The sequence below is a fragment of the Carcharhinus amblyrhynchos genome, chromosome 6 (genome assembly GCF_965287045.1).
Source record: "Carcharhinus amblyrhynchos chromosome 6, sCarAmb.v2.hapA, whole genome shotgun sequence".
Taxonomy (NCBI): domain Eukaryota; kingdom Metazoa; phylum Chordata; class Chondrichthyes; order Carcharhiniformes; family Carcharhinidae; genus Carcharhinus; species Carcharhinus amblyrhynchos.
This window is the reverse complement of record NC_137329.1, coordinates 59,379,283-59,399,563: the sequence shown is the minus strand read 5'-3', so window position 1 is coordinate 59,399,563 and position 20,281 is coordinate 59,379,283. Positions and strand designations below refer to the sequence as shown.

General features: G+C 42.9%; 1 protein-coding gene across 2 annotated transcripts in view; it reads left to right on the top strand.

Annotated features, from left to right (window-relative positions):
• The window catches only part of pdhx (pyruvate dehydrogenase complex component X), a 234,416-nt gene that overhangs the window by 130,302 nt on the left and 83,833 nt on the right, over positions 1–20,281 (top strand). For both annotated transcript variants that reach the window (XM_080190532.1, XM_080190534.1), the window contains exon 6: positions 1,485–1,653. In XM_080190532.1, the coding sequence (XP_080046658.1) occupies positions 1,485–1,653 (169 nt within the window). The remainder of the gene's footprint in view (positions 1–1,484; positions 1,654–20,281) is intronic.

Genomic DNA, 20,281 nt, shown 5'->3' with positions numbered 1-20,281 from the left:
TCTGCATTGGTCACTGTAGAGTGAGGCTGAACATAAGTTTAGGAAGTTTCTGTTTTTAGTTTACTTTGTTTGCTAAAGAAGGGTATAGTAGATAAGTGTCCCTCCACATTATCTTTCTCTTTGTTTCTCCTCCCATGTTTCTGTCTGCCCGGTTTCCTGTTACAGCTCTGACGTGCCACAGGTATATTATTCCAGGTGATGTTTGCTCACAATTGAAATACGAGTAACCAGTTAATTGAAAAATGAATTGGGAAGATGTGGTATGATATGTTCTGAAAAATCCAGCACACTAAGGAAATGTTTTGTTTTACTTTCTGACTTTTGATATTTTTTGAATTGAAGATATTCTGATTTTTGAAGAGTGTGGATGAACTAGGAGCAGTTTATGAGCTGAGTTAATCAGTACACTTAAAGTTGAAAGCTCCTTTGGTTAATAACCAGCTTCAGTGATGTTAATCTAACTTGCTTATACGCTGAAAAACCTACTTGTTTAGGCCCACTGCCCTCTGCATCTGAAACTTGGCTGTAATAGAATCATGATGTATTGTCATAATTGACTACTCTTCTGAGTTTGAAAAACCTGATGCACCTTAAAGATGTTACCTTCTTTCATTAGCATTACAAACTTAGATCAAAAGGCTGACTGGTTTACTCGTGAATCTCTGGAAGAATAACAGTACCACCATCCTTGCAGCCAGGGCTATAGCTATCTTTTCCTGTCCACCCGAGTCCACTTCACCGGCTGACCAGGGCACAGTCATGCATGCACTGTTGCACCTGTCACTCTCTAAGCTGCACCAATGCTGAAACTGTTAACTGTTTTTTTTAGAGTGAATTCCAGAGCAGTGTCGTCTCATTAAAAGAGAAACTGAAACCTGCTCCATTTAATCTACTCCATGTTGCCCTTGGCGCTAAGTTTGCTAAAGAAAGACCATTAGGAGAGAAGAGAGAGTGTGACATTAATATAAATTAACTGTAAATAGTCTGCCCCTGGGTAATAAAGAACAGCAAATAGCATTTATATTGCAATTTCAACTTCAAAAAGCTTTCTGAGGCACATCAGGGATGTAATGAGCTAAAGGACACTAAACCAAAAAGGAGGATGCTGAATAAACTTGGTCAAACATTTAAACTGGGGTTTTCTGCCGAAAGATCCCCACCATGGGAAGAGTCAGAAAATGCCACCCTTCGTTCCCAAAATGACCTTAAAGAAGGTGCGGGAGATAGAAAGAAGGATGAGAGGAGTCCAGAGTGTGGGAGGTAAAACAAAGAGACTCATGCTCCCTTTATCCAACAGTCTCCACATCAACCCATTAACTGCGATTGCAGAAATTTAAATCTAGCTCAGGGGCACATTGCTGTTAGATTGGAGGTAACTGCAGTCATCATTCAGAAAGGATGTACAAAGGACAGTATAAAAGATACAATTTAAAAATTAAAAAAAGAGCTTGCACTCTGACACCGAGGACCTTGATATTTTACAGGGATGCACTGCATATGTTGAAGCAAAAAGATGCCACGATATTACCTGGGACAGCAGCCAGTGCCCCTATGCAAGTTCCTATGAAGAGCACGCAAACAACACCAACCACCCCTGGATATCCCAGACCCTCCATACCACCAATCTCCATTCCAGGACAGCCGCTAACCCCGGTGAGTTTACTGAATTGTAACTGGTAGAATAGAATGAAATAGGTTTCGTAAGAAAATCATTTGCCCTTTGAATACTTCATCTGTTTTTTTTGTATTGGTACAGAAAAACACCATTGTTGAATCTTGAAAGCCACTTATGGGTGTTAACATTAACCGCAACAATCAAGTTAAAAACAGATCATTGTCTCCTTGTGTTTGATAAGATTACAAAATCATAGAGCCCACGGAAACCTTTCAGCCCATATAGACTGTGCCAACAAGAATCCCACCCAGGCACTATCCCCGAAAACCCATATATTTATCCTGCTAATCTCCCTGACACAGGGGCATTTAACATGGCCAATCAACTTAACCCGCATATCTTTGAGTTGCATGAGGAAATCGGAGCACCAAAGAAAACCCACGCAGACACGGGGAGAATGTGCAAATTCCACACAGTGACTCGAGGCTGTAATTGAACCCAGCTCCCTGGCACTGAGGCAGCAATGCTAACCACTATGCCACTGTGCTGCCTCACCAAATTTCCACCACAACTCACTCTCATAATCTTAGCAACTGTCTCCCGCTTGATTGAGCAGCTGAATATTTTCAGCATTTAATGTTTTTATTCATTTTCTATTTCTGCAAAGATAATGTCAATGAGGCCTCAACAGTGTATCTGTTCTTCTGGGAAGATGTTCCATATTGTCTTGTGGTGAACTCAAACCCCTCACTCCCTCTGCAACCCTCTCTCCCTCTGCAACCCTCTCTCCCTCTGCAACCCTCTCTCCTCATCACTCCCTTCCCCTCCTCCTTTCCCACCCTATCCCCCTCATACCCTCTCCTTTACCCTTCCAGAGGCAGCGGCCTCTGGAAACTCTCCTTCCCCCACCACCCCTCCTTGACCCGCCGCCCTTCTGTCGCCACCTCCCCCCCCCAATCACTGCCCCTCTTCCACCATTCCTCCGTCCAACAACCCGCCCCCCAGCTGCCCCTTTGTCGCACCCTCCAGCCACCCCTCTGACAACCTGTCCCCCCAGCCGCCCTTCTGTTGCCTCCCCACTCCCCAGCTGCACCTCTGTCGCTACCCCTCCTGCCCTGTCCACCTCTCTGTCCCCCACCCCCAGGCTGCCTCTCCATCGCCCCTCCAGCCACCCACCCGTCGCTGGTCCCTGCCACCCCTCCTTCCCACCCCCACCTGTCATTCTCCTGCCCTCAAGTGTGGGTTTCCTCCCACAGTCCGAAAGGCGTGCTGGTTAGGTAGAGTGGCGATGCTAAGTTGCCACTTACTGTCCCAAGATGTGTAGGTTAGGGGGATTAGTGAGATAAATACCCCACCCCATCCCACACCCCAAAGATGTGCTCTTAGGCTAATCGGTTTTTACCAAATTGACACTATTTCTTCCCTGAATCTGACTGAGTAGGGTTCCGTTCGTAGACATGCAGGGTAGAATAGGTGTAGGGTGATGCGGCGGCACAGGCTCGTTGGGCCGAAGGGCCTGTTTCCCGTGCTGGGTTGTTCTTTGTTCTTTGTTCTTTGTTAAATACATGGGGTAATGGGAACAAGGCCTGTTAGGGAGTCGATGGGTAAAAACTCAGCAGATCTGCTGGAAAAGGAACAAAGTTTCAAGTCCGATCATTCTTTGTTTTGCGCTAAGGCAATGCATGTACTGCACCCCCCCCCCACCCCCACCACTCCCCTTTGCACGAAGACCTCTGTCTTTTGTTGCAGTTTCTTCATTCTCCCTCCTTTCAATGCTGATGAAGACTTTCTGTATTAACTCAAAATATTAATGTTATATTCAAATACATTTGGTCTAGACTAATAATTCAACTTTTGAGGGAAAATCCATTCAAACTCTCATATATCCAGCTCTGATACAATCAAATCCTGATCATCATTGTTCTGTTTCCCTCAAAATGTTACGTTTGGAATAAGATTATATTTTGATCAGAGTTCCTGTAAACTATGATTGAAAATACCCAATTTGTAATCTGTTCAATGTAACCCATCCAATTACAGAAACAATATTCAGCCAGAACAAAACTGAAAATACTTCACTGAATCCTCAATTATATAAACTGACGTAAAATGTGCTGCTGTTTTTATATAAAATTGAGTACTTCTCTTTTGACATTTTGGATTTATGTTTATATAGCATCTTTCTCAACCTTAGAATGCTTCAGAAGTGCTTTATGACAACTTAGGTACTGTTTGAAGTGTATGATGTTGTAATGTAGGAAATGTGGCAGCCTGTTTGCATTCGGCACAGCTCCGAAAATAGCAATGTTATAATTACCAGATAATTGTTTTTTCAGTGCTGTTGGTTGAAAGATAACTATTGCTCAGGATACCAGGAATTAGTTTCCAGCTGCTCAGAAGAACATAACAACATAAGAAATAGGAGCAGGAGTAGGCCATCTAGCCCTTCGAGCCTGCCCCGCCGTTCAATAAGATCATGGCTGATCTGTCGTGGCTCAGTTCCACATTCCCGCCGTCTCCCCATAACCCTTAATCCCCTTGCTTATCAAAAACCCATCAACCCGCGTCTTAAAAATATTTAGCGAGGCAGCCTCCACCACTTCAACGGGCAGAGAATTCCAGAGATTCACCACCCTTTGAGTGAAGAAGTTCCTCCTCAACTCCGTTCTAAACCGCACCCCCCCCCCTTTATCCTGAGGCTGTGCCCTCTCGTCCTACTGTCCTTTCTGAGCAGGAAGAGCCTCTCCACCTCTATCCTATCCATCCCATACATCTCAATGAGATCTCCCCTCATTCTTCTAAACTCTAACGAGTACAAGCCTAGTTTATTCAGCCTCTCCTCATAGCTCAACCCCCTCAACTCCAGTATCAGCCTAGTAAACCTCCTCTGCACTCCCTCCAAGGCCAAAATATCCTTGCGTAAGTGCGGCGAGCAAAACTGCACACAGTACTCCAGCTGCGGCCTCACCAATGCCCTATACAGCTGCAGCAAGACCTCCCTGCTTTTATATTCAATCCCCCTCGCTATGAAGGCCAGCATCCCATTAGCCTCCCTGACCACCTGCTGCACCTGCAGGCTGGGTTTTTGCGACTCATGAACAAGGACCCCCAGGTCCCTCTGCACCGTCGCCTGCTGCAGTTTTTCGCCACGTAAGTAATAGTCCTTCCTACCATTATTCCTACCAAAGTGGACCACCTCGCACTTGCCAACATTAAATTCCATTTGCCATTTCCTGGCCCATTCGCCCAGCCTATCTAGATCCTTCTGCAGACTCTCCACACCCTCCGCGCAATTTGCCATTCCACCAATCTTGGTGTCATCAGCAAATTTCGACACCATACACTCGGTTCCCTCCTCTAGATCATCTATATAAATGGTAAATAGCTGAGGCCCCAGCACCAAACCCTGGGGCACTCCACTAGTCACCAACCGCCAATCTGAATAGCACCCATTAACCCCCACTCTCTGCCTCCTATTTGACAACCAATCCTCTATCCACGCTAACACCCTACCCCCAACTCCATGCCCCCTTACCTTCTGCAATAACCTCTTGTGAGGTACCTTGTCAAATGCCTTCTGAAAATCAAGAAAGACCACATCCACCGGCTCTCCTCTATCCACCGCCCTAGACACATCGTCATAGAACTCCAATAAATTTGTCAGACACGACTTCCCCTTAACAAAACCGTGCTGCGTCTGCTCTATCAAGCAATTCCCCTCAAGATGCCTCGCTATTTCCTCCTTAATGACGGATTCTAACATTTTACCTACAACAGACATTAAACTAACCAGCCTATAATTCCCTGCCTTTTTGCCTGCCACCCTTCTTAAACAACGGCGTAACATTAGCCGTTTTCCAATCTTCCGGCACTTCCCCGGAATCCAGCGACGTTTGGAAAATAACCACCAAGGCATCCACTATCACCTCCGCCATTTCTTTCAGAACCCTTGGATGCATTCCATCCGGTCCTGGGGACTTGTCCACAATCAGTCCCTCCAGTCTGTCAAGCACCGCCTCTCTAGTAACAATAATGTCATTGAGACCCTCCAGTCCTACCACCTTTCCATCACTAACACCCGGCAAATTATTCACGTCCTCCTCCGTGAAGACCGAAACAAAAAAGTTATTCAAGACCTCAGCCATTTCCCCATCCCCTACCACTAAGTCCCCCCTCTCATCCTCTAAGGGTCCAACGTTCACCCTAGCCAGCCTCTTCCTTTTTATATATTTATAAAAACTCTTGCTATCCTTTTTTATATTAAGCACTAGCCCAGCTTCATAGTTTCTCCTACCCTTCTTTATCAACTTCTTTGTCAATCTTTGTTGACATTTAAACCTCTCCCAATCCTCTTCTCGCCCACTACTCTTAGCTACTCTAAACGCCTCCGCTTTTAATTTAACACTTTCTTTCACCTCCTTCGCTATCCACGGCTTATTACCTCTCCTCCTACGGTCCTTTTTAACCATCGGAATAAATTTCTGCTGAGCACCAAGAAAGATCTCCTTAAAGATCCTCCACTGCTCCTCAGCAGACCTACCTTCCAACGTGCTCCCCCAGTCAACATTCACCAATTCCTACCGTACTCCCCTCTGTTCAAACAAAGGACATGTGTCCAGGAACCCACTTTCTCCTCCTCCATCTGCACCAGGAACTCCAACATACAATGATCACTCTCCCCAAGAGGATCCTTCACCACAAGGTCCCTAATTCTACCCGCCTCATTACATAACACCAGATCCAAGATAGCTCGCTCCCTCGTCGGCTCCAACACACACTGTTCAAGGAAACTATCCCGGCAGCATTCCAAGAACTCCTCCTCGAGCCCACCGCGTCCAACATGGGTCGACCAATCAATATGTAGATTGAAATCCCCTATAATTATCGCCGCCCCATTCCTGCACGCCGCATTTATTTGCGCGTTAACAGCCCGCCCCACCTCCAGATCATTATTCGGGGGCCTATAGACAACACCCACCAGCGTCTTCCTCCCTTTGCTGTTCCTAATCTCCACCCACAACGATTCCACTTTCTGCTCTTCGGTTCCTACATCATCCCTTGCTACCACCCTGATGCTATCTTTAATCAGCAGAGTTACGCACCCCCCCTTTTTTCCTCCCACTTATCCTTCCTAAACACTTGATACCCCTGGACATTCAGCTCCCAGTCCCTGTCACCTTGCAGCCACGTCTCTGTAATGGCCGCCAGATCATATCCATTTGTGCTGATCTGCGCCACCAGCTCATCCACTTTATTCCGAATGCTTCGTGCATTCAGATAAAGTGCCTTCATCCCAGCCTTCACCTGGACCCTATTTGCCAGAACGCCACCAACCATACTCACGCCCCCTACTCCCTTTATTATTGGGACATCCTCGGCCTCTTCCCTTACCTGTACCCGTCCTATTTACACGATTCGCCAGGACTCTGGTCCCAGCACGGTTCAGACCAAACCCATCCCACCTGAACAGGTCCCACCTACCCCAATACTGATGCCAATGCCCCATAAATTCAAACCCATTCCTCCCACACCAATCCCTGAGCCACCCATTCACTTCCTCAATCTTATCAACCTTACGCCCGTCTGCACTCGGTTCAGAGATGACCACCTTGTCGGTTCTACTTTTTAATTACATTCCCAGCTTTTCATACTCCCTCCCCAGATCCTCAGTTCGCATTTTGCCTATGTCATTGGCACCCACATGTACCACAACGACTGGATTCTCACTCTCCCATTCCAGGTTCCTCTGCAGCCCAGATGCGACATCCCGGACCCGAGCACCAGGCAGACAACACACCCTTCTGTGCACTTTGTCATTGTGACAAAGGACAGTGTCAATACCCTTAACCCCACTATCCCCAATTACTACTACGTTCCTTTTTACCTTCTCTTTGCCTATGTCCTGCGTCTGCATCACTGTACTGTGTGCAGTTTGCTCACCAATCTCACCTCCCTCGTTCCCATCCAGACTGGAAGCAAGAACCTCAAACCTGTTATGCAGATTGAGAGGCTGAGGCATCCGCTCCCCACCCTCCTCCCTCCGCTCCCCACCCTCCTCGCTCCACTCAGCAGCCCCCTCTTGTTCCTGACCCTTAGAGTTAGCCAGTCTAGGGGGGGTGGATGTCACTTGCGCCCCATTGACCCTCTCTCCCCCTGATGAGCCTCAGTGTCTGTAGCTCAGAGGCCAGCTCATCTACCTTGAGCTGGAGCTCCTCCAGCAACCTGCACTTACTGCAGACATGGTCACTGGGAAGGACCCTGGGGTCCACCAGCTCCCACATCATACAGAAACAACACATCACATGCCCCTCCATTATTCACTGTAGTAGTATTGAAAATTTCAACACGAACTTACCTGGCCCTTTTTCTCCCCAGCCCTTTTGCTCCTAAGCCCTAATAGCTCACTCTGCTGCCCGCTCTGACGCTGCCTGCTGTCTACACCAGCCCTCCTTTTAAACGTGGCGTTGTTTTAAAGCCTGCTCCCCCACAACTCCCTGCTATCCACTCCCTTAGAATTCTTAAAGCGGTAGATACAAAAAGCCCGCAAAAATGCTTTTAAATGATTCAACAGTTCTACAAGGTAAGTTCTTACTACGAAAGTGCTTTAAACTTATTTAAACAGGTTTTTAACAGGTAATTTCTTATCTGTCTCTCTGCTCCTTCACTCGTCTGCTCCAGCAAACAATGGAAGGCTTCACCGTCTTCAGAATGATGCTGTGATGCTCCTTCTTGTTTGTCCAAAAGGGCAGGTGCACCCTCGGTTTAACATCTCACCAAAGCAGCAACATCTCTGTCAGTGCAGAACTTACTGTTAGACTGGGTCACGTGCTCAAGTGTCTCAAATAGGTCTTGAATCCACAACCTTCTGACTCAGAAATTACAGTGCTACCGCTAAGCTAATACCACACGCTGATGAGCTGATCATCCAGTTTTGTGATCGGTGGGATATTGTGTACATAGTGTTGTCAACAAAGTGGCATTCAAAGATAAAAAGTGCTACCTGCAAAATAAATATAATTTTAATTGACCGTACGTAAAACAGATGGAAAGGGGTCTGGTCCATTAAACTTCTGTAGATATGTAGAAATCGGGAGATAGATAGCAGTACAAATACAAAGGAAATGGGTTTAACTGAATAAATGGCAAGAGTTCCCTTAAGCGCTTTGTCTTCCATCTAACATGGAGCCCAGAATACTCAAATTTGTTATGAGTAATGAAGCAAAAATAGTGATCTGGCAGTAAGGGAGTATCTTGTGAAAAGTTGCAGCAAAATAGTGAATTCAAAATGAACCTAAAACTGGAAAAAGGAGGGTCACAAACCATCATTTTGGACTTGAAACAGAGCTAAGTTTGAAAGAATAAGGAAGGAATTGACCACAATACGGTGACATAATTCATTTGTGAATCTACACCCCAATGGTGGAGTGTAGGAAATAGCTACACACCACAGAAAGACCATAGTGGTTTTTCTGGGAGGATGCCGCCATGCTTTACAAGAATGGTTAAGATTAACATTATCTGAAATTAGAAGGTCTATGTAACAGCAGTCAATATAACTGCAGTGGAGTGGAATTTTGGGGAAAAAAAACTTGGAAATTATTACGAGCATGAGAGAGATAGGCAGTCTGCAATGATTTCCTCTCTCCACCTTTCCCCAAGCAGAAGATGTTTTGAATTACTTTTAAACTGTTCATCAGCATGATTTTTGTAATCCAATTTACAAATAATCTGCAGCAAACTCATGCCATGATGAGAAAATTAGTTTATTTTACATTCAAAACTCAAACACATGCACAAACAGTAATGTGGGGGCTAGAAAACACATACAAACTAAAGGGGAGGATAGAGAAAGGAGTTTTAAAACTATCAATATTAGCAGTACAAGGACCACAGAAATGTATATTACCTCACATTATTTCCAAAGTCAGAGTTCAAAGAGAAATTCTTTCATTTAGGAGTTTGAGTTCAGCTGAACTCAATTATTCGCTTTGCAATTGGATAATTCAAATGAAAGTTACACAGAGACCGGGTCAATTCTGCAGGCAGAGGTAGGAAATCTTCCAGCAGAGACAGTCTTGAATGAGTCGAGAGATGATCACTGACCTGTTGCTCAGCTGAAGTCCTTCTAGTTATTGTTAAAACAGCAGGCTGAAGATTTCTCAGTTGTCAAAAGACAGATAGAGATTTCAAAATAGTCAAATCATGTGACCTCTCTTCACAATGACTTCCAGAAGCGGTATTTAGCCAGTATCTGGAATTGGCTTTGATTTCAGGACTGATAATGTCCTAGTTGTTAGTTGTTGAAAGAGCTACCAGCCGTGATTGATGGTCTGGTGTTGGGGAACCATTGTCTCGGCAGATCCACCGACTCCACTAGCAAGTTAAGCTTAATAGGTGCAAATTATATCACTTTGGTTCCCTTTTGAAAAGGGTCTCGGCAATCCCAGGTTTGATAGGAGTCTGTTAGCAGTTCTGCAAGCATAACAAGTCTCTATGAGCAAGACAACTAGTTTACATGATTACAAAGGGTGTGTACAAGGAGGCGAGAGGTACTGCTGGCTGAAAAAGATAACTACTTTGTTCTTTTAATCCTGCTGGTAATTTCTAGAACAAAGGTCCAACCCAGTGGTCATGTGTCTTGTAGCAGCCTTTTTTTGGTTCAGCAGAAAGTCCATTTTTAAGAATGGGAAAAGAATAATGCTCTGGATTTCATTTTACATCACATGGAAGCCAACAAGATGGCATTGATGTAATAGCAAACATTTTTTTAAGTGTATCAAGTACATGGGCTGCACAGTAGTTAGCACTGCTGTTTCACAGCTCCAGGGACCTGGGTTCGATTCCCAGCTTGGGTCACTGTCTGTGTGGAGTTTGCACATTCACCTCATGTCTGCATGGGTTTCCTCAGGGTGCTCCAGTTTCCTTCCACAGTCCAAACATGGGCAGGTTAGTTTGATTGGCCATGCTAAAATTGCCCCTTAGTGTCCTGAGATGCGTAGGTTAGAGGGATTAGTGGGTAAATATGTAAGCATATGGGGTAGGGCCTGGCTGGGATTGTAGTCGATGGGCTGAATGGCCTCTTTCTGCGCTGTATGGTCTCTATGATTTAAAAAAAGAGAAAAAATAGAGTGGAACAGAAAGATCCATTATCAGCATTATAGTGGTCACTCAGGGTTAAGGAAGGGACAATTATTATTATAAATTATTATAAACAGAACATTGCAAGGATCATATAAGAAGATTGGAGCAGACAAATTTCCATATCCTGAAGATATCCATCAGAGAATATTAAAAGAATAGGTGAGAAAATTAGGATACTATGAGCTATAGTTTTCCAAAGTTCATAGACCTTGAGAGAGTGCTAGAGGGATCAAAGTGGAACACGGTGAATTAAATGTCGATATTGTGGACACTCATAGAATCCGTTATCCAGGAACAATAAATTAAACATTAATAATGTATGAATTTGTTATGAACTACTGTACGGTTTGTAAAAGATAGATCACCTCAACCTAACCTAATAGAAATCTTTCATAGAGAGATATGAAAAAGGACTATTTGAGGATAATGTGGAAGAACACCACAGGGGAGACATGTTGAATTGAATGCACAATTTTTACAAACAAAGAAGTTCATAAGATCATAAGCAAGAGTAGACCAATCAGCTTCTCGTGCTTGCTCCGCCATTCAGTGAGACCACGGCTAATCTGATTGTGTCTTAACTCTACTTTCCACCTGTCACCCGTAACCTTTGACTCACTGTAGGTCTGTCTAACTCATTCTTGAATATATTCAATAATCTAGCCTCCATTGCTGTCTGAGGAAGAAAATTCCAAATACTAATGACCCTCCATATCCATCTTAAATAGAAACCCTTTATTTTAAACTGCACCCCCAATTCTTTATTTCCTCACAGAGATAAGCATCCTTTCACTATCTACCCTATCAAACCCTTTTCGAGTCATATGTAAGATCATCCCTTAAGCTCCAATGAATATGGGCCAATCTGTTCAACGTATTTTCATAAGACAACCCCTTTAACCCATGAATCAGCCTAATGAACCTTTCCCAAACTACTTTGAATGCAAATATATTCCTCCTTAACGAAAGAGACGAAAGGCAGTAACTTCCGAGCTCCCTAATGTCGGATTTCGGGAGTTAACCAAAGATGAACTGGGGAATCTCTCTCTGAACATTACAGTTAAGGCTTGTACAGAAATTGCCCGGGCCAGAAATAACATCTTACTCTGGACAATTGTCCTGCCTGGAGAACTTTCCAGAAATGTGATTTAAATTGCAAACTTTGGATGGTTCCACTAAAGTTACACCAATCTTTATTTTAAAACATTAAAAGCTCTTCTAACATCTTACATGTATAGTTTAAAAAAAGCAAGAGCTTTTATCAATTACAAACAAGAAATAAACCAACCACTATAATATATAATTCTTAATGAATACCTCTAATGTGTTCCAATTAAAACCAAAACCCGTAGGCAACAATAACTCTTTTTACGCGTTTAATACAGCAGAGATTAATGCTCACTTGATAGTGGGATTGAGTTCCTTGGGTTGAACGCTGATTTCAAATGATCTTGAAAACTCAGCAATTTGTAGTGGTATCAGTTCCCCAAAACCCCAAAGCACGGATTCTTTACTGCAGAATGGCAGTAAACTGTGCTTTCAGCTAACTGGTAAAATGTTCAAAATAAAAACAGTGAGAAAGAGACTTCTTTTCCAGCTTGCTTCTAAAACTACCTTTGGCACTGTAGCCAAAATAAAACTAAACCTTGTCACCTGACCTGCCACTGTTTCTCTTTTCTCCCGCCAGTGATATCATGTAAGGCTGGAAGCTTGAGACACATTGACTGAGAGAGCTGCAGAGATCATAATTTAAAAAAATCTTTTAAAGATACACTAACGTCATACCACCTCTCTTAAAAAATGAACCATTAACATTCAAAGATGGTTTCATTTTTCACCCTTTTAGGTCCATATTGCGAATATTTTACAATAGGTATACATACATTTTACAAAATCGAACTTAGTTTATTGTTACAACGATAACTTCATTCTGCTAATGTCCTCACAGAACTAGACAGGATCAGTAGGATAACACATTACATGTGTGTAGACTGGGCCATTGAGAAAGAGCATTTTATCTCTGTCCCCTTTCTTGTTTCTTGCTGCACTTCTATCAAGCAGTTTGCTCTGGATCTGCATCATCACATTCTGCACACACTCTGGCAAAGACACACAGCAGGTTGTTTTTCTTGGTGTCACATCCCAAATCAGCCATGGTTGCAAAGATCACGTTGGCAGTTATGCTGCTGCAAAAACCACTGTAAGGTATTTGAATACCAGCTGTGTACAGTATAGTTCCACTGGGCATCCACATCTCTGCACACCATACAGAATCATTATGCCAGCAGTTCATTCTAGACGATGGGAAATTTTGGCTGATTCCATGTTATTGGTGTCCTTTACTTTCATTCACAGTACAATACTCCACTCCACAATCTCCTTTTTTACATCACATGACCGTGAATTCATCCACATTTTCCTTTGCATAGATGATGTGCTGTTTTTGCCAGTCCTGTAATTTATGTTCAGGCAAAGTGAACAGTTCAGGAACATGTTCCAAAACAGTCAGCTTGACTTTTATCTGCCTCCACACCTGCTCACGTTCTTTGTTCACATTATTATCCATTAACTGGTTCTCCTTCTCCAGTTTGATTGATTGAGACTTTTGGCTCCCGCGTCTGACGAGTAAGCATCGGCTTTTCCACTTAAACCTGTGCCAATTTGAAAAGGTCATGTTTTCAAAGATGTTGTTCAATTGGAACAGCATTTCCCACATCTATCTCACTCCCAATTACCTGACTACTTCCCAACTTATTTCAACATACTTGCTCATGTGATATTAATAACCCTTTCACATCACTTCGATTTTCCTCTGAAAGGTAACTCAGTAGTTTATCCCAGTTTTTAATAATGTCCTCGTTACCCAATTTAATTTGAGAAATGTCAAATTCAGCATCATCTGGATTTGGTTCTTCACTCTGAGTTATAGCCACTAAAACATCCTCCTTTTGCTTTCCTTCCCTATTAAAATACCTTTTAAGCATATTTGCATGGCACACTCTGAGTTTTCCTGCTATCTGACATTCTTATCAAATAATTCACCTCACTCAATTTCCTTTCAATTTGATATGGTCCACTAAATCTTGCTTTTAAATGTTTAACTACCACTGATAACAGTAACTTTCTCCCTACTAACAAAACTATGAATTTTTGATTTCTTATCTGTTTCCTGTTTCATTACATGCTGTGCCAATTTTAAATGCTGTCTAGCCAATTCCCCTACTCTACTCAACCTTTCCCTAAAAGTTGACACATAGTCCAATGATGTAGTCTCAGAACACTCTCACCAATTTCTCCTTAATCTATTTCAGTGGTCCTCTTACCTGATGAGCAAAAATCAATTAAAATGGACTGAATTTGGTTACTCATTAGGTGCATCCCTCATTGCAAAGAATACAAATAGAATTCCTTTATCCCAATCCTCTGGATAATCTTGACAATAAACCCTTAACATTGTCTTTAAAGTTTGATGCCATCGCTGTAACACTTCCTGGATGGTACACAGTTGATTTAAATAGTTTTATTCCTAAATTATCCATAACCAACTCAAATTATTTTGAGGTAAAATTTGCTACTTGATTGTATTTCTGTGGGTAGTCCACACCTAATAAAAAATTGAAGTAACTCCTCTACAATCCTTTTCACTGTAACATTGCATAATGCAATGGCCTCTGAAAACCAAATAAACAATCTATTGTAGTTAATAGATATTGATTCCCACTTTTTGTTTTGGGAAAGGGTCTTACAGAATCAATTAAGACCTTTGTAAATGGTCCCTCAAATGCTGGAATGGGTATTAAAGGTGCTGGTTTTATTACCACTTGAGGTTTCCCTATGATTTGATATGTATGACATGACCAACCACCTTCTTGTCAAGCAACTCCTAATCAAGCTGTACATTCTTTTACATTTCCTTCATTTCAACTAAGCTTTCCTTTACCACTTTAACAAACCCCACTGGCTTATCCTCTTTTACCACATCAATCTTCCCAGTGCTTTTCTTAAAACAGCAACACTATGACTCTACATGGCTTAATGTATGACGGTGAAAACATCAGAGCCTTTTCATTTCTCTTCCACCTTCCTGTACTTACTTTTTAACAGGTAGACTGCCTTTATTATCTCCCACCAGATCTCCTTTATCTTTACCACCTGAGTATTTCTCTGTTCCCAGTCCCTGTCCCTCATCTTTATGCAGTCCAGACCAATAAAAATGTTTTTGTATTTTAGCTTGAGTTTTCCATACTCCCAAATGACTTCTTACTGGTACCTTGTGTGCTATTCACAACATCTTTCTATACCCTACCAGCAATACCACTTGAACTTTTGCCCACTTTTCACCTGCCTAAATATGTAAAGATCTCCACTTCCTCATTGTCATTGTTTTTCAGATAATAACACTCTGGTATGTTCTCAGATTCTTCTTCCTTGTAAGCGTTCTTATACAACTGTTTTATTTCTATATCTTTCTGTTGTAACTCTGCCAACTTTTCCAAACTAAAAATATCTACCTCATCCTCCACCTATTCTTGTTCTTTTCCAATCATCTGGTCACAAATCATTTCTGATAATTGAATTTCAACTTTCTTATCTCCACGCTTTGACTTCTCTTATCTTAACCTGCGACTTTTTGACCCTGTTACTACACAATTAAGAAAAGCCCCTGGATATGTGTCGTTCAACAACTCCTCAATTGATTCACTCTCCACTGGCTTTTCAGCCACAGTAGGCATCTCTCCCACCTGTGATCCATCTATGTCATTACCCAAGATATCCTGTATTCCTGAACAAGATCATTTCTCTATTACTCCACCTACTACTTCACCACTCTTCACTGGACTCTCCAACCTCTCCTTATATAATGGAACACTACTCTTCTCATCCTGAATTCCACATATTACTACCTTTTTTGGCAGTACTCCTCTCAAACTACTGAACTCCTTATCTTGTACCATCAGAGATAGACTTGCTCCAGTACCTCTTAAAACTTTAACTTCTTTATCTACTCCTCCTGGTTCACATGAGTAAACTTTACCAATGCAAGTAAATTCTTTAAAGAGATCTGCCACCTTCTTGTCAAGCAACTCCTGATCAAGCTGTACATTCTTTTACATTTCCTTCGTTTCAACTAAGCTTTCCTTTACCACTTTAACAAACCCCACTGGCTTATCCTCTTTTACCACATCAATCTTCCCAGTGCTTTTCCTAAAACAGCAACACTATGACTCTACATGGCTTAATGTATGACGGTGAAAACATCAGAGCCTTTTCATTTCTCTTCCACCTTCCTGTACTTACTTTTTAACAGGTAGACTGTCTTTATTATCTCCCACCAGATCTCCTTTATCTTTACCACCTGAGTATTTCTCTGTTCCCAGTTCCTGTCCGTCACAGGCTTAAACTGACATTGGAAACCAAACTTTGATTTAGGAACTAATTCATGATTATCTGCCATTTCTGCTGCCACTCTCGCAGTTTTGCACATTTGCAGTTCTAACGTTTCAAGTTCAAATTGCCTTTCTACTTCCTGAAGTTCTAGTTCTCTCTCTCTTTTTCTTCTGCTGGGGGTATCCTTTCCTTTCCCCTTGCCTGCAATTCAAGCAGTTTCGATTCTTTTTCTGGTTACAATTCAAGCTGTTTCAATTCTTTGGCTTTTTGTTCCTCCCTTTCTCTGACTTTCTCTACTGCAGTCGCCTTCCTTTTGCTTTTTCTGCTGCAATTGCATCCCTTTCTTTGGCCTTTTGTTCTGCTGCTCCCTCTCTTTATTTCAAATTCAAGTTGCTTTAATTCTTTTTAATATTCAAGCTATTTCTTTTGTAATTGAATTCTAGTCATTTCTAATGATTCCGACTGTGTTTCTGGCAACTTTAAATGCTATGCTATCACCACAATTACCTTTCCTTTCCTTACGGCATCAGGCAATGTCAACTACAATGTTTTGGCCAATTCCAAGACCTTTGTTTTAATCACCTTTTGTAAATTACTTTGCGTGACATTTTCCACCTCCAAAGACTTCCAAGCCTCTGAAAGAGCCATTATTTTACAAGGCACTCCCTATTTAAACCTGAATACAATACCTGGAAAGAAAACTCCAATATGCTCACCACTCATTGTCTTTAAGCTTAATAATCCCAATCAATCAAAAAGTATAAATTTTGATCCTGCTAGAGCCCCCAGTTGTTATGGTTGGGTCAGAAATTCTGTAGTGTTTTATGAAACCCGCCTAAGTCACAAGTTTTGCATTTTGAATTTGGCTAGGATAAACATGATGTGTTCCACTTCAGCTGTGATTCAAAAGACTCATTTGGAAGCTTTTAGCAAACAAAGTTTATTTAAGAATATAATTAACATGTATAGTAAGAAAATTGGCAAGAACTTTTAACAATTATAAACAAGAAACAAATAAACCACTGTAATGTATAACTCTTAATGAATATCTCTAATGTGTTCCAATTAAAGCCAAAATCCATAGGCAACAAAAACCCTATTCACGGGTTTAACACAGCAGAGACCAATGCTCGCTTGATACTGCGATCGAGTTGAATGGGTTGAATGCTGATTTCAAATGATCTTAAAAATTCAGAGAAGTTTGTTGTGATATCAGCTCCCCATAAAACTGATTCTTTACTGCAAGATGGCAACAAGTGGTGCATTCAGCTAACTGATAAAATTTTCAAAATAAATACAAAGCAAGAAAGAGACTTCTTTTCCAACTTGCTTCTAAGGCTGCAGCCAAAACAAAACCAAAAGCAGCCCTTCTCACCTGACCTGCCCCACCATTTTTCTTTTCTCCTCCCACCAATGACAACACCTAAGGCTGTGAGCATGAGACACACTGACTGTGAGAGCTGCAGAGATCATGATTTTTTTAAAAATCGCTTAAAGATACACTAATGCCACACAACTAACAACCTCCTCATCTTTTTCCAAGCACCTCACAGCTTTCCCCACCACCCCAACCCAACCCATTAAGGATAACCCCCAACCCGTGGACTGGATCGGCACAGACCCACTCCCCTCAACAAAGGGCAAACACGCTGACCCAACAATCCCCTACCGACCTCCAGTGTGCATCAAATTCTTTTAATTCCTGCAAGCTATCAATTTCTGATGCAAAACTGTACACAGTTCACAGTTATAGCATGACTTCCCTGCTTTTATACTCAATTCTCCTTTGCATTCCATTTGTCTATCAGTATTACTAACCATAGATTCCTTCCAATGCAAAAGGGGATCATTTGGCTCATCAAATCTGCACTGCACTGACGATAGAGCATCTTACCCAGGCTCACCACCCACACCCTATTCTTGTAACCCCTCGCATTTACCATGGCTAATCCACCTAAACTACACATCTTTGAATACTAAGAAGCGATTTAGCATGAAAAACATAAGAACATAAGAAATAGGAGCAGGAGTAGGCCATCTAGCCCTTCGAGTCTGCCCCGCCATTCAATAAGATCATGGCTGATCTGTCGTGGCTCAGTTCCACCTTCCCGCCCTCTCCCCATAACCCTTAATCCCCTCTCTTATCAAAAACCCATCAACCCGCGTCTTAAAAATATTTAGCGAGGCAGCCTCCACCACTTCAACGGGCAGAGAATTCCAGAGATTCACCACCCTTTGAGTGAAGAAGTTCCTCCTCAACTCCGTTCTAAACCGCCCCCCCTTTATCTTGAGGCTGTGCCCCCTAGTCCTACTGTCTTTTTTGAGCGGGAAGAGTCTCTCCACCTCTATCCTGTCCATCCCATTCATCATCTTACATGTCTCAATGAGATCTCCCCTCATTCTTCTAAACTCCAACGAGTACAAGCCTAGTTTATTCAGCCTCTCCTCATAGCTCAACCCCCTCAACTCCGGTATCAGCCTAGTAAACCTCTGCACTCCCTCCAAGGCCAAAATATCTTTGCGCAGGTGCGGCACCCAAAACTGCACACAGTACTCCAGCTGCGGCCTCACCAATGCCCTATACAGCTGCAGCAAGACCTCCCTACTTTTATATTCAATCCCCCTCGCTATGAAGGCCAGCATCCCATTAGCCTTCCTGACCACCTGCTGCACCTGCAAGCTGGTTTTTTGCGACTCATGCACAAGGACCCCGAGGTCCCTCTGCACCGTCGCCTGCTGCAGTTTTTCGCCACGTAAGTAATAGTCCTTCCTACCATTCTTCCTACCAAAGTGGACCACCTCACACTTGCCAACATTAAATTCCATTTGCCATTTCCTGGCCCATTCGCCCAGCCTATCTAGATCCTTCTGCAGACTCTCCACACCCTCCGCACAATTTGCCGTTCCCCCAATCTTGGTGTCATCAGCAAATTTCGACACCCTACACTCGGTTCCCTCCTCCAGATCATCTATATAAATGGTAAAAAGCTGAGGCCCCAGCACCGATCCCTGGGACACTCCACTAGTCACCATCCGCCAATCCGAATAGCACCCGTTGACCCCCACTCTCTGCCTCCTATTTGACAACCAATCCTCTATCCACGCTAACACCTTACCCCCAACTCCATGTCCCTCGACCTTCTGCAATAACCTCTTGTGAGGTACTTTGTCAAACGCCTTCTGAAAATCCAGAAAGACCACATCCACCGGCTCTCCTCTATCCACCGCCCTAGACACATCCTCATAGAACTCCAGTAATTTGTCAGACACGACTTCCCTTTAATGAAACCATGCTGCGTCCGCTCTATCAAGCAATTGCCTTCAAGATTCCTCGCAATTTCCTCCTTAATGACGGATTCTAACATTTTACCTACCACAGACGTTAATTTAACCGGCCTATAATTCCCCGCCTTTTGCCTGGCACCCTTCTTAAACAATGGCGTAACATTAGCCGTTTTCCAATCTTCCGGCACTTCCCCGGAATCCAGCAACGTCTGGAAAATAACCACCAAGGCATCCACTATCACCTCCGCCATTTCTTTCAGAACCCTCGGATGCATTCCATCCGGTCCTGGGGACTTGTCCACAATCAACCCCTCCAGTCTGTCGAGCACCGCCTCTCTAGTAACAGTAATGTCATTAAGACCCTCCAGTCCTACCACCTTTCCATCACTAACACCCGGCAAATTATTCACGTCCTCCTCCATGAAGACAGAAACAAAAAAGTTATTCAATACCTTAGCCATATCCCCATCCCCTACCACTAGGTCCCCTTTCTCATCCTCTAGAGGAAAGAATGTGCAAACTCCTCACAGGCAGTTACCCAAGGCCAGAATCGAACCTGGGTCCCTGATGCTATGAGACAGCAGTGTTAACCACTAATCACCATTTTGTGATTCATGTGCAGGAACAGCCTGAACCCACTGTCTGATGCATTCTGCAGTTTCATCCTATTTAAATAATACCTTATTCTGATTTTCTAATCTTCCTGCCAAAGTGGACATCCTTACATTTCCCTACATTATACACATCTGTCAAATTTCTGTCACCTCACTGAACCTGCCTATGATTCCCTTGCAAACTTTCTAATCCTCTTCACAGCTTGCTTTCCTCCCTATATTTGTTTACAATGCAATC